The sequence below is a fragment of the Elaeis guineensis genome, chromosome 2, assembly GCF_000442705.2.
Source record: "Elaeis guineensis isolate ETL-2024a chromosome 2, EG11, whole genome shotgun sequence".
NCBI classification, from domain to species: domain Eukaryota; kingdom Viridiplantae; phylum Streptophyta; class Magnoliopsida; order Arecales; family Arecaceae; genus Elaeis; species Elaeis guineensis.
The window spans coordinates 88,570,488-88,584,975 of record NC_025994.2 but is presented as its reverse complement, the minus strand read 5'-3'; the positions used below and the strand labels follow the sequence as shown (position 1 = coordinate 88,584,975).

Sequence of the window (14,488 nt, the reverse complement as noted above, 5' to 3'; positions counted from 1 at the left end):
TATGCGTTAGTCATATATTTCTAAATGGGATACCTTCTCCTCTTTTTGATTTTCTTCGTGTTGGATCATAATTTTATATAATCCTCTCATATCACTCATGTGCACCAGAATCGCTGAATCTTTCACCATTTTTTTTTTATATTTTATATTAATATTTTATACTATATTCTTTTAAAAATATCGATAATATTATTTAAAATGTAAATGAACTTTAGTATCTTACTGTCATACTCAACAGTATCTACTAACAATCGATAATATTATCGATATTCTCGAGTTCTCATCCAGACTCTTAATGTTTTCAGAATATAGCTGATATAAAGGTATGAAAACAGTACTAACCATGACTTAAAAACAGCTCAGAATTGGTCGACTAAAACCGAGCACAATCCATTTCAGAGTCATTCTATAGCTATGTTATACATACGAACAACATTGAAGGTCGAGTGATTTCAATGCACGATCTCCAGATTTTGCTGGATATTTAGACATTGGACATGTAAAGAAAAAGGCTGGCCACAATCTCATGACAGTTAATGGGATCATACCAGAGAGCCCAGTGCAATACGAGATTGTTCACAAACAACAGCTACTGAAGCTATTTTGATGCTCGTGAAGAAAGCTACAACACCGTTCATCTGAGAATTTATAATACTGTCATAGTTTGCTGCGAGATGAAAACTCCTGCTTCACCTGATCCCTTAGAACTCTTCTGAGTAGCTTGTTTGAAGCAGTCCGAGGGAACTCTGGAACAACCTTGACAAAACTGACCTGTTCAAAGGGCAAACCAAAGAAAGAATTCAGAATTTGAAAGCATCTCAGGATGCTAACCAGTTAGAGTAAATTAGATATTGTGAATAATCTATGTTCTGCTGCAACACAGTATTAGATGTAATCGGGCAGACAGTTCGTGCTTCTCAAATGTTCCAGCTTCCTCCTTTGCTTTAATTTAGTGCAGCAGTGAAAACAAAATAGCAACTGAAATTTTGTATGAGTACCTTCCTCGTAGGAAGGGGATGATACCTTGAAAAGGGGATTGAGGTTGTTCTGGATGGCTTTCTGAAACTTCATTTTCAGAGAATTCAGATCAGCCTTGGTTGATCCATCCTTCAGTACTGCCAATACAACCAACTTTTCAGGTCCTCCAGTGCTGGACCTAATGCTAACTGCAGCTGTCTCCATCACACTTTCATCAGCTCTATTGCACACCCGTTCTATCTCCACCGAACTTGTCTAATAATCAAAATACATTTATGAGTTATTAAGCTATAACAAAATATACAAATCATTAACTTAACAAGGGAAAAAGAAGAAAAAAGGTGAGAAAGTGCAGCAATGCTACTTTACCTTGATGCCTCCTAGATTCATGGTATCATCTGCCCTACCTTGTACAACGAAATAACCACCAACTGTCCTTTGAATTACATCTCCATGCCTTCTAAGTTTCTGGCAATGAAATGTACTATTAGTTTGTGAGGAGAATTCACATCTGTATGCATAGGATTCACAAGGATGCCCCTTGTGATCAAATGATCACAAAATGTGGATAAACTACCATTGGTTTATTCATATATTTTATTTGTGTACTGGGGTTTAAACCCCTGACTTCCCAAAAAGAAATGTCAACTGGCTAAGCAAGAGGCCTGAACTCTGGTTAAATAGTTATAATTATGTGAAAAGTTTTATTGTGCATCTAAGAAATCCTTATTGCTAATGAATGCTAAAGATTAACCAAATGATAATTATTTTTATGCTTGAAAAGGCTCTGAGCATCAACCTTAGAACCATATCAGCGAAGCGCTGATAGAAGTTTGAAGAATAAATGGAATAGATGAGATGCCCGGTATCAGCTACAAATTGGAGCAAGAACTGTAGCAAGTTTATTGCTTCACCTAAATGTAGCCATATAGATCAATTGGACTTATGGCTGATAAGCATGTCACATGGTCAATTGACAAACTCAATAAAAATGACAAAATATGGAATATATTTATGTTGCAATATCTGTTAGGATTTCCACCCAACAATATCTGTAAATGATAAACTTTTATCTAACCCTGAAAACCTTAACTGCCAAATCTCAAACTCTAGGGGACTTACTGAATAAACAACCAAGAGTTTGCTATGAATCCAAAACTTTTCAAGTGCAAATATACCATTAAGAAGGCAGTTCAGGTCAAGAATTTCTAAGGGCTTTAATTAACAAATGGACAAGCTGAGTTAGAGAGAAAAAGAGTAAAATTGCAATCTATATGGGATATGCATTAGTATAAGTACTATCATGGCTGATGAGATGTTTCATACCATTCCTTTGTAAGTTGGCATTCCATCAAAATAAACCTTCTTGTGATCAGCATTGAGTAATCTATCAGTGGCGCCCATGCATACAGGAAACAAACCCACTTCTCCAGCACAAGGTTGATCATCTGGCTGTCATGCATGATGTAAATGTTTATTTGTCTGACCAAACAAAATGCCTGAACACATTATTTGACAGCTACTCTCACATTAAGAAAAAAGATACTTACATAAGCGATCCCATGTTCATCAAAAATTACGAACCCTGTTGACATTGATGGTGTGCTGAATGCTCCAAAAGCTTGCGGCTGCAACAGGCTTCCTTGAATGTAGGATGATGCAAGTTCAGTCCCACCACAGCATTCAACAATTGGTTTATAAGAAGCTCGTGAAGAAAGCCACAGGTCATCATCGATATCAGAGGCTTCCCCTGTAGAACTGAGTACCCTGAAAAGATAATTTCATGGATTCATTTTCTCTGTTGTCTGGGTTTATGTATAAAATATTGTACTGAAAGGGCTTATGATTCTGACTTGCCTGATCTTGGTCCAATCAAGTCCTTCCATGCACTTGCTGATCTTCCAGGTTTTCACTAGGCTTGGTACTGTTCCTAAGATTGTTACAGATGCATCCTGAGCGAGATTCATAGAATTATGTGTGGTGGTCAAATGAAAAAGATGCCTTGAACATAGGAAATAGAAAAAACTAAAGTTCAGCAACAGCTACCTGCACAAATTTGCCAAAGCCGCGTCCAAGTGGAGAACCATGATAAAGAGCCAGAGTAGCACCAGCTAAAAAACATGAATACAACAGAATTGGTCCCATCACCCACCCCAAATTTGTCGGCCAGCAACAGATATCTCCTGATTGGACATCAATATGTGCCCATGAATCAGCTGCACATCGTATTGGAGAAAGTTGTGTCCATGGAATAGCTTTTGGATCTCCTGTATATGAAGTCATACATATGGATAATGAGTTGGTTGAGATAAATACAGTGTAGCTCAAGGACGAAGAAGTATGAAGGTGAATTCCAGTTTACCTGTTGTTCCTGAAGAAAAAAGTATATTAGTCACACTCTTGGCTGGCAGATAAATTGGAGAATAATTATACGGCCTGTCAATGGGAAAACTATTATTACATTTACATATCCCAACTCTTATTGCTTTTCATCTGAAGTAAAATGCAAGCATTCAGAAATAGATGCATTTTTTAAGATTCCAGAACCAATTACCAACCAAGAAGTCACATACGTATTCTTTAGACTACAATCTTAGGCCACATGTGGAATTTTATCTATTAATATTACTGGTATCAGTACATTAACAATTTTCTCCCAAAACAACAATTGCATTCTGTTGATTTTATCATGATAAAGCATGATCAGAGATAATTTTAACTTCAAATTGCAAACACTATACCATTCTGTAAGGGCCAGTATTATAGATCAAAGTATGATCTACGAAAGTATGTGAAATTCCACAGCCATCTCTTAACCTGATATTGACCCTGTGTGGTGGTGCCGAATTTGGGATCAAGGCAACTTGACAGGAGACTGGCCTGCCATTAGGCCTGAAAAACTAGATGGTAGGAAAGAAGCTCTAGCATACTGGTCACGGTGTTTAAGATCATTCAACCGAGTAGCCAGGACCTAGAACCCTATATCTATAAATTAAATTCCAACTCTGCTTGCTCTTGTGCTTGTTTTACCATAAGACAGAACAATAGTTGTGTGGAGAAGGGTCAAACTTGGAGAGGGAAATGTGGGCTAAAAAATAATAGTAACAAGGAACTTAACAAGTGCTAAAACAATATCACCATACTTGGTTATTCAATTTGTTGACTCAGTGGTATCCTTGTCAGCAATCATTAACATATAGTCTAAAAGGAAATGTAAGAAGAATAATATATTTCATTAGCATAAAAGCTGATTCAAATGGGTATATAGCCCCATCATATGAGCATTAGAAAATTCAAAAGCACTGAAAGCGGGATTGCAAGCAAGAGGGTGAGTGTCTCTGGAATTGATGCAGTACCAAAGGCAAAGAATTTTGCAGCTTTGATCTAAGATATAGTTATATTTGGGCTTCACTTTTGCATGTAAGTTGAATATGACTATGTATATATGGGCATAACATCTTGTTGAGGTCTTCACTTGGATGTTTAACACTAGTGTCATATACAAAAAATATTTCAATGGCTTAAAAAAAATTTATTTCAAAAATCATTAAAAAAAAAAAAAACTAGACTAAAATAAACTAACAGAACTGAACTTGGGGATACCTTGGAAGGCCAGCAGCACGTGATATAAAATCTTTCCATGACAAATCTTGGCTTCTTATTTGAACTCCCACATCATTTCCCAGCACAGGTACCACAATAGCCTTACAAGGGGTTCCCTCTCTAACACGGCTGATCAAAAGAAAAAACAATTAACTTGTTAGATGACTCTCAAACAGAAATGGCTTGGCCATATTCTATAATGAATAAAAATCAGCCTTCTCATTCATTTATAACATTTCCTAAACTAAAGGAGGTCAAGAAAACCATTTGAGGCAAACCTATCAAAAATCTCACTTCACCAATGTTTTACTGTATATGCAAAAAGTTAGGAGGGAAAATTTAGACTAGAAGTATGAACAATTAAGCTTACTCATGCAAATGTGCATAGTTTTAATGCATAGGTTTCAAGCTCGAAATGTTGTACTAATTCTCAAAAGCAATTGCATGGACTAAAAGAAAAGACAAAAGCACAGGATATTGTATATAATTCTCGTGTTTACATTAAGGAAACAGACGTGAGCTAATTATCTATGCTTTCATAAAAACAAAAGCTTGGAATCTGGCCAAACATGGCTGACCTCTGAAGGCTGAAGCCTTCCTTCCTCACAAACCCTGTGCCAAATAGGAGTGAGAAATGGAGATATATTTCCCATGTGTGTGCCTTGGCCTTTGTGTTTTTTCTTTTCATGCCCTGACCCGCAAAAGAAAAGGTGCATTGCACATGCAAGGCACCAGTACATCAGTCATGTTCATCACTACAGACATGCCAGTGATGTACTCAGGTAGGAGAAGCTAATGTTTGCACGTGGAAAATGATGTAGCATAGTATCATGGAAATGAAATGCAACTTCATGTGGAAAAAAGTTCATACTCAAGATACTTCTAAGAAACTTACTGCAGCATTTGAGCTTAAAAATCAAGTGATGGATCAGGCTTACCTGTACAGAGGAAATTTTCTCCCTCCCCTAACTATGAAATCCTGAAATGTGCAAACACAATGTATTATGTAAGGAACTTTTCTATGGACATGAGATTTTTTTGAGAAAAAAATATACACGAGAATTAAATAATTGAAGTGTTTCTACATCATCATGTCTGTTGAAGCATTTTAAATTATTTCATTATATTGGTTATGGATTGTCCTACGAGGTAGTAATTTTCTTGAGGTATATTTCTAGAGTCAGTATGAGAAGCATCATTCTTTCTTTCCTCCCTTTCTTTTTTTCTTTGTCAGATTGAACAAAAGCATCTCCAAGCAATTTCTGTGCTGCCTCCTAAAATACGATAACTTGAGGACCATGTTGATAAACCTACCATTCATTCGGGCATCAACCCAAAGCCATCAAATTTATATGATTCATACCAAAATCAGTGTCAACAGACATAATTGTGCATATGTGCGGACTCTATATAGCCATATAAACTTGGCCAGAGAATGAACAAATAGAGACTAAGTGATCAATGTAAAAGCTGATAGTAGTGATGCAAGAATCAAGAGATCACTTAAAAAGGGTTAATGGTGTGGTCACGGAGAAGGCAACAATATAAGCAAATCAAATTGTTTTAGGTTCAAGATAAAAACAGAGTTGGAAATCTCACAATGACCCAGTAATCAAATTCTGGTTAGATTCCATAGGACAGGAAAAAATAAGTATATATGGAGATCAAGTAAATTTCTCAACAATCAACTTATCTTGAAGCTATGTTTATAGAGTTTTGCATGTTCAGGCTATACAGCAGGTCAACAATACTAACATGAAGAGGATGAAGCAAAGCATAAACCCCCAGGTGGTAATGAGTTATGATTATTTAAATCACTATAGTTCTTTTTTTTTTTCTTTCAAACAAAGAGCAATTAAAGAAATAAAAGATGGGAAAATTAATAAAAGAATATTTTACCTGCAATCCTAGTCTAATCTCTGTGTCTTCCTGAATAATTATTTGAGGGTCTTAGGTCTTAACTAGGACGGAATGGCCTAGATATAATGTGACTTGAAGAGCAGAAGTTAGCCAACTGCACAAATGCATACCTTTCATTAATAGAGGCAGTACACTACGAATAACACAAGCTCCCCAACATGTTGAGACATTATGTTTCATTAAAAAAGGACAAAGAAGAAGAAGAAGAAGAAGAAGTGCATTTATGGATATACATATGAAATTTAACGTTTGGAATATATATATAACATCATTAGTGTGCATCACTTTTCAAAACAATAAAAAACCAATTATACCATCATTAAGGCCCGTTACTTTTCAGTTGTTCAATTTATTGTGAGCAATCAAAGCCCTCCCCTTAGATCACATCATAGAGGTCAATTAAATAACTTTGATCAAACCCCTTAGGAAAGAGGAAAACCTTTGTGAGAAGATCACAAACATCCATCTAATCCCTTCTCATTCCAACCTCACCTATCAATACAAATTTTGTTCTCTCAGACATGCATCACAAGTGGCCAATAGCTGTATGCAATGCAGACATGATTGATCAATGTGATAACTTCAACGTTTTCCCCCAGTGTCAGATTAATACATATTTGGCACAAGTCAATCTTGTTTCAGATATTACCATGTGTTCGCTAGATAAAACGAAATTCTGTGAGATTTAGATCTTTGAGTTCCTTTACTTTATATCAGAAAAGTTACACTAGACAAGGTAATTCAATTTTAAATTGTAAATGGAGCTAACGAAATTGAAGATATTCACCTGAGTAAATATTCCTTTTGCTTTAGATATCTTCATCCGAGTGGCAATTTCATTTGCTGCAAAGCTATCAGCTATTGATACAACAACATATCCAGCAAGGACAATTGCCAAATATATGATAACTGCTGTGCATGTCATTGGCATGTCTATGGCAATTGCATCTCCCTTTCTGAACATTGTATCAAGTGCATTTGCAACGATCCTATGAAGTGAAATTATGGTATATCATCATCCAGATTAAATAGAAGAAAGATATCTAGAATAAGATAACGAATTTCACCACTTTACATATTAAGGGAAAAAAGAATGAAGTTAACGATGCAAAATATACATACATAACTTGATTGCGGAGCTCCCGTAGAGACATATAATTAACTGGGGAATCATCAGAACCTTCATTCCGCCACACGATAGCCACACTGTCATCTGTTCTCTTCAGAAAATGCATTGGTAGCAGACAACATTCAGCTATATTTAAAATTGCACCAGGGAACCAATTTCCACCAAACCTAGACTTGTCTGAAGTATCAAGAATAGTTTCTGGAGCTTCATGAAATATTACTGAAAGCTCTTTCACCACAATTGACCAATAGACCTAAGAATATCATATTAAAAAAGAAAAAAGCTCAGTGCAGAAAAAAATGTCTCATAAATAGAACTTCTTATCATGGATATCCATTGTTGATATGGAGAGAGAGACAGCCAACATAGCTGACCAGTGGTCACTGGATGTAATTGGACAAGAATTATAAATGTGCAATCATGAAAGGTATAGTAAGTCACCTCTGGATGATTGGCTGAGAACTTCTGAAAGTGGCCAAAGCTTGAAATGGGATCACGATATGATGATCCTAAAAGCTTAGGGCCATTATTTTCCATCACCCTCCCCAGATTTGTATGCTTACAGTATATCCTGACAAATATAATCACTTTAATGGACTAGAAAAAGAGTTGCATGCTAACACTTTCATGTTAAAACTGGGAGCAACAATTTGTTGTTTAATTTGAAGGCTTAGCAGTTTGCAAGCAGAAAGAAAGAATAATCACTTTACAAAGGCATGATAAAGAATTTCAGAGTTCTGGTCCCATAACAAGTCAGATGATCCACTTGCAGCTCAAGCTAAAAGCTATCTGTCTACATTCAACTCGTTGCTTCAAAGTTCCAGTCCCTGTTAACTCCAAAGCTGCTGAATTTGCATTACTTAGTTGCTTGTTGAATAATTTGATTAATTTTTATGGTAGCTTTGTCCTATTCTTTTTTCAACCTCCCTTGGATGGTTGTTTTGCCTGATTAGTTGTTGAGGGGGCTCTTCTCTAATTAGCTCTTTTGTTCCTTAAATCTTTCACTGAAGTATATGGAGTTCTGTCTAGAATGCTTAAGGTTGGTCTACTAGGCTTCTTACCTATCCTAGACATCTAACTTAAACATATGTTGCGTTATTAGTCACCTTGCATGTTCATTGCAATACGACTCGTCTAGAGTGATCTAAAGAATCATTTTTTTTGAGGAATGGATAGTCAAAAGCTTGCTTGGCATCGCTTTTATTTTTTATTTTTATTTTTAAAATAAAATTACTAAAAAAGAGAAAAACAATGTTTGATTTTATTATTTTTATTCTCTATTTTCAAAATTACTTTTATTATTTCTTAAAGAAAAAAACTAAGAAACTCTCATGTTAAATATTTTTAACAACAAGAAAAATATGCTTTTCAACCATCACCACCAACACCACCACTGCCTGCTGCCGCCACCATAGCAACAGCACACCCCATTGCCACTACCTTCACATCATCGGCATTATTATCATTGCCTCCATTTATAGCTGCACCCTTGCCACCACCATCACCATCATCATTATCAATCACCTCCACCACATAACCAATGTGCCCGGCACCACCACCATCACCACACCACCTGCTTTATCATATTGCCACCCGCACTGTTAGGATTTGACGCCTCGAGATTCAGCCCACATTGAGCCTACAGCGAGGTTCGCGGCGAAAAACGGAGTTCAACGAGACCAAGATCACCTGAAACGGAGCTCGGATGGAAGAGATACGAGCTTTTGAAGTTGGCACGAGATTCGAGGCGGCGGAGGACCGCCGGCGACCGGCGGCGGGCGGCGGCGCACGGGACGCACGACCCAGGCCCGCGCGGGACGCGCGACCCACGCGGGCGGGCGGCCTAAGCGGGCGCGCGGCCCAGCCCAGCCTAGCGCGCGGCCCAGCCGTGCGCAGGCCCGCGCGCTGGAGCGGGCCGGCCCTGCTGGCCCTTTGCACCGGTCCACCGTGGATCGGGCGGTCCACGGTTGGGCTTGTGGACCGCGTGGGCGTTTTCCACTCGTTTCACGCGGTCCACGGCATTATTCCGTGGACCGGTCGCGATCGAACGGCCCAGGGAGTTTTCGATGACGATTCGACGGTTCAGGAGGTTGATTTGGCTTGTTTAGGACTCTTAAACCTAATCTAATTAGGTTTAAACCCTATTTTAACCCTTTAAAAGGCCTGTGGACGAACAGTAAAGGTGGTGGATCGGGTTTTCACGCCGTACGAAGCCCGTACGGAACCCAAGAGAAGAGAGAGGTGGAAGCGCTGAGAGAGAAGGAGCAGGAGGCTCCTGGACAGCGGTCGCCAGGCACTTCAGGGGTTCAGGGGGTCTTCCAAGAGAGAGAGAGCTTTTGTGAGGGGAACTTCAAGTGAGAGAGAATTGGGTGTACAAGGGTTGAGGGTGAGGTCTCCTCTTGTAAAATTTTCTTTTTCATAGTGAAGTTTGCATGCCCCGTAGAGGCGAGCCCTTTTGTGGCTGATCCACGTATTTTGATTGTTTTTCTTTTATTTTGTTTCTTCTTTCTTCCTGCTGCATCGCGTGGTACTGAAAAGATCTTGGGAGGTGGTGTCCTGGCCAGACATCCATCCAACAAGTGGTATTAGAGCAAGACGGTACAAGGACGCAGATTGCAGTGGTGGTGAGCAAGACTGAAGATGGAGAAGACAGGAACAATCAAGATGGAGATCAACAAGTTCGATGGTAAGAGCAATTTCTCCTTGTGGCAGGTAAGAGTGAAGGACGTGCTCATCCAACAGGGGTTGATCGATGCTCTCTTGTGCGATGAGAAGCCGACCACCATGGAGGTGCGGGATTGGAAATGGCTACAGATGCAGACGGTGAGTACCATCCGCATGTACCTGACGGATGAGGTGGTGATCCATGTGCTGAGCGAGACTTCCCCGACGGTGCTGTGGTCGAAGCTCGAAGAGTTATACATAGTGAAGTCTCTCACCAACACACTTTTCCTCTGGAGGCAGTTTTACCAACTGCGGATGACTGAGGGACAGAGTGTGCAGGAGCATCTGAGCCACTTCCAGAAGATCCTCACCGACCTCCTCAGCATTGGCGAGAACGTTGAGGAGAAGACCAGGGCGCTGGTTTTGCTGGCATCGCTTTTCCCTTCGTACGAGTCCTTGGTGACTGCTCTTCTAGTGGGGAAGAGCACTATCAAGATGGACGAGGTCACCGCGGCGATACTCCAGAACGAGGTTCTCAGGAAGGAGAACCCAGCTTCGAGCTCAGGTGGCGGTAGCTCAGCTTTGGTGGCTTCTGGAAGAGCAGGAGGCGGTAGACGGAGCGACAGGAGATCGCAACGAGGACGGTCTAAGTCCAGGAGGGACTTGAGCAAAACCAGGTGTTACCGATGTAAGGAGTTGGGGCATCTAGCCAGAGATTGCCCTCAACTTAAAAATCGGACAGTGGCTGCTGTAGCGACGGCCGGCAGCGATTTAGATGGAGATGTCCTGGAGATATCTGACGAGGTATCTATTTCTTCCCAACAGTGGATATTAGATTCTGCATGCCCCTATCATGTATGTTGCAGAGAGGAGCAGTTTGACTCCCTGGAGAACAGTGAGGGCACTGTATATCTGCCGGATGGATCGAGCTGTGTAATCAGAGGCATTGGGACGGTCAGCTGGAGGACACATGACGGTGCAGTGAGGAGATTGGGGGAGGTCCGATACATACCCGATTTCAGACGGAATCTTATCTCATTTAGCAGACTGGATTCGAGAGGCTACAGGACGGTAGCTGATGGAGGAATTCTGAGGGTGTTACGCGGCGATAGGATTGTGCTGGAGGGGAAGAAGGGGAGCAGAAGACATTATTACCTGGCAGGGAGCCTAGTGCGAGGTGGAGCTTCGGGAGCCAGGTGGAGCCCAGAGCGAGGTGGAGCTCCAGGAGGCAGATCGGGCACGAGACAGGAGACTCGGGAGGACGAGAGGCGACGTCGCAAGGTGAGATTCCTATTGCCGCAGGACGATGCCCCGAGCAGGTCTCAGGTCAGGAGGAGCACAACATACGACGGAGATGGGATCGAGCAACCTGGCTCGACTCGCATGTTTGCCCATCCATGATCAGCAGGTGATTGCCCCAGAGCATGGGGGCGAGGAGATCCAGAAGCTTTCGGAGTTTGGAGGAGGTCAAATATCGAGTCGAGGTAGAGATTGTTAGGATTTGATGCCTCGAGATTCAGCCCACATTGAGCCCACAGCGAGGTTCGCAGCGAAAAACGAAGTTCAACGAGACCAATATCACCTGAAACGGAGCTCGAATGGAGGAGATACGAGCTTTTGAAGTCGGCACGAGATTCGAGGTGGCGGAGGACTGCCGGCGACCGGCGGCGGGCGGCAGCGGCGCGGCCGCAGGCGGCGGCGCACGGGACGCGCGACCCAGGCCCGCGCAGGACGCGCAACCCAAGCGGGCGTGCGACCCAACCTGGCCGGGCGCAGGTCCGCGCGCGGGAGCGGGCCGGCCCTGCTGGCCCTTTGCACCGGTCCACCGTGGACCGAATGGTCCACGACTGGGTCTGTGGACCTCGTGGACGTTTCCCACGCGTTTCACGCGGTCCACGGCACTATTCCTTGGACCGATCGCGATCGGACGGCTCAAAGAGTTTCCGGTGACGATTCGACGGTTCAGGAGGTTGATTTAGCTTGTTTAGGACTCTTAAACCTAATCTAATTAGGTTTAAGCCCTGTTTTAACCCTTTAAAAGGCCTGTGGACGAACAGTAAAGGTGGTGGATCGGGTTTTCGCGCCGTACGAAGCCCGTACGGAACCCAAGAGAAGAGAGAGGCGGAAGCGCTGAGAGAGAAGGAGCAGGAGGCTCCTGGACAGCGGTCGCCAGGCACTTCAGGGGTTCAGGGGGTCTTCTAAGAGAGAGAGAGCTTTTGTGAGGGGAACTTCAGGTGAGAGAGAATTGGGTGTACAAGGGTTGAGAGTGAGGTCTCCTCTTGTAAAATTTTCTTTTTCATAGTGAAGTTTGCATGTCCCGTAGAGACGAGCCTTTTTGTGGCTGATCCACGTATTTTGATTATTTTTCTTTTGTTTTGTTTCTTCTTTCTTCCTGCTGCATCGCGTGGTACTGAAAAGATCTTGGGAGGTGGTGTCCTGACCAGACATCCACCCAACACGCACAACCATCACCACCGACACCTCAGCCGCGATTAGTGCCATCATCTCACCCACCATCATCACCTTTATATTTTAAAAAATAATTGATTATACCTAATATATTTATAAAAATTAAAAATAGAAATGGATTTTTCCTTTTTTTTCTGTTTCTGAAAATAGGGGGAAAAAAGGTAACGCCCAAGGGAATCTACATTCTTGAAAATATTTCAAAGAGGCACAATAATCACTAACAGCATAATTCAAGCAATTTTGGTCACATAGTCTGTGCCCAGTTTGTTTACTAAACACCCAATTTCAGTGCAACCCCAACCGATTTAGAGCGAACCAACATAATATTACTCGAGTCTATAATTTCTAGTCCAAAAGTAATGTAAATCTAGTTCGGGCGAGCCGAGTCGGAAGAAATATGAATCAGATTCGTTTGAATGAGAAAAATACAAGCTAGTTATAATAAGTAAGATCGGTTAGGATAGCTTTCGATACCAAACAACAGTTTGTGTGCGTGTGTGGCAGAGGATTTGTGATCGATGTCAGTGGCCTTACGGGGATGGGAACCAATAAGGTGGTGGGCCCCTGGTGGCGGTGTCCCAGGTCGCGTATATCGAGTAGTAGACGAGCTGGTGAAGGGCGTGCGGGTGGTCCGGCCGCAGCACACCTCCCTCCGCCACTGCCCGCCATATTTCCGCCTCGGCGCTCTTCCGCGGATGAGCCTCCGTCGCCCGCCGAAGCGCCGCGTGGAAGGCCTGCGCCTCGAGCGGTGACAGCCCGGCCCCCTCGACGTCCTCCACGCCGATCTCCCACACGCTCCCTTTCGCCATGGCCTCCGCCGCTCCTCTCAGTCCGTTTCTTTCTTTTCTTTCCCCTCTCTCATTCTTGGCGGTTTTAAAGTGATTCTAATGTTTGACGGTAGACGTTCGGGGGAGGGAGAAGGGTTGGTGGGGGAGCCAGTGAGGAGATGCGAAAGTGGGTGGTTGGGGATGGTCCGCCCTTTTTTCTAATTTTTTGATTGGGGGTAGTGGGCCGTCTGATTCATTTTTATATCTAAAATAACCCGGATATAAATAAAAGCCTGTACTTTCAATTAATATTCATATCCATGTATGATTAAAAAAATAAAAAAAATGTATAAATACGAGTAAACATGAACATCTTATTTATAATTCTATTTAATTTTATATTATATTTATAACTTTTTAAAATATATATAAAATAATTTTAATATCCTATTAATTTTATTTATTATCTATTTAGTAATAATTTTGTTTTAATAATTATAAAATTTAATTATTCAATTTATATTGTATAATTTTAACATTTTACTTATGTTCATATCTTTTTAAAATAAATATAAATAAAAATTTTTATAACTAATATTCATACTTGCACTATCTATATTTATCAAATAAAATAAATATTGATATTGATATATTAGCATCCAATTTATATTTGATCTCATTTCAATTCTATTTAAATTTTTTTCTTTGAATCTGTTGGCTGGGCCTTGGCCGTTAAAGTTTCTTCTTGGAGGAGCACGTGAAATGTGGACTGGTTTTGGATTTGGGTCCAAAATTTATCCTGTTTAATGGGACCGTTTTACATTTTGAGAAATGTGCAAAGTGCTAATTACAATGCTAAGTACCAATCATACAAGCAGATGAGCACCAGCACCGAATCACTGATAAAATGTTTGTTTTTAAAAAGATGATGTGATGTGCAGCTGATGATGCTTGGAGT

General features: G+C 41.1%; 1 protein-coding gene across 2 annotated transcripts; it reads right to left on the bottom strand.

The window, feature by feature from the left end:
- Nucleotides 1–365: 365 nt before the first annotated feature.
- Nucleotides 366–13,708, bottom strand: LOC105054652 (probable CoA ligase CCL12). Of its 2 annotated transcripts, XM_010936226.4 has the most exons (14): nucleotides 13,298–13,705; nucleotides 8,072–8,201; nucleotides 7,624–7,883; nucleotides 7,289–7,490; nucleotides 5,520–5,560; nucleotides 4,582–4,710; nucleotides 3,341–3,414; nucleotides 3,025–3,245; nucleotides 2,836–2,930; nucleotides 2,529–2,745; nucleotides 2,305–2,430; nucleotides 1,348–1,446; nucleotides 1,024–1,233; nucleotides 366–771 (listed from the first exon to the last, which is right to left on the bottom strand). In XM_010936226.4, exons 1-14 carry the CDS (start codon nucleotides 13,570–13,572, stop codon nucleotides 658–660), a joined length of 2,193 nt encoding a protein of 730 aa, XP_010934528.1. In that variant the 5' UTR covers nucleotides 13,573–13,705; the 3' UTR covers nucleotides 366–657. The 2 variants fall into 2 exon arrangements, 1 of the variants encoding a protein (XP_010934528.1); XR_012138646.1 differs by lacking the exon at nucleotides 366–771 and having other exon boundaries at nucleotides 1,155–1,233; nucleotides 2,305–2,426; nucleotides 13,298–13,708.
- Between the last annotated feature and the right edge of the window lie 780 nt (nucleotides 13,709–14,488).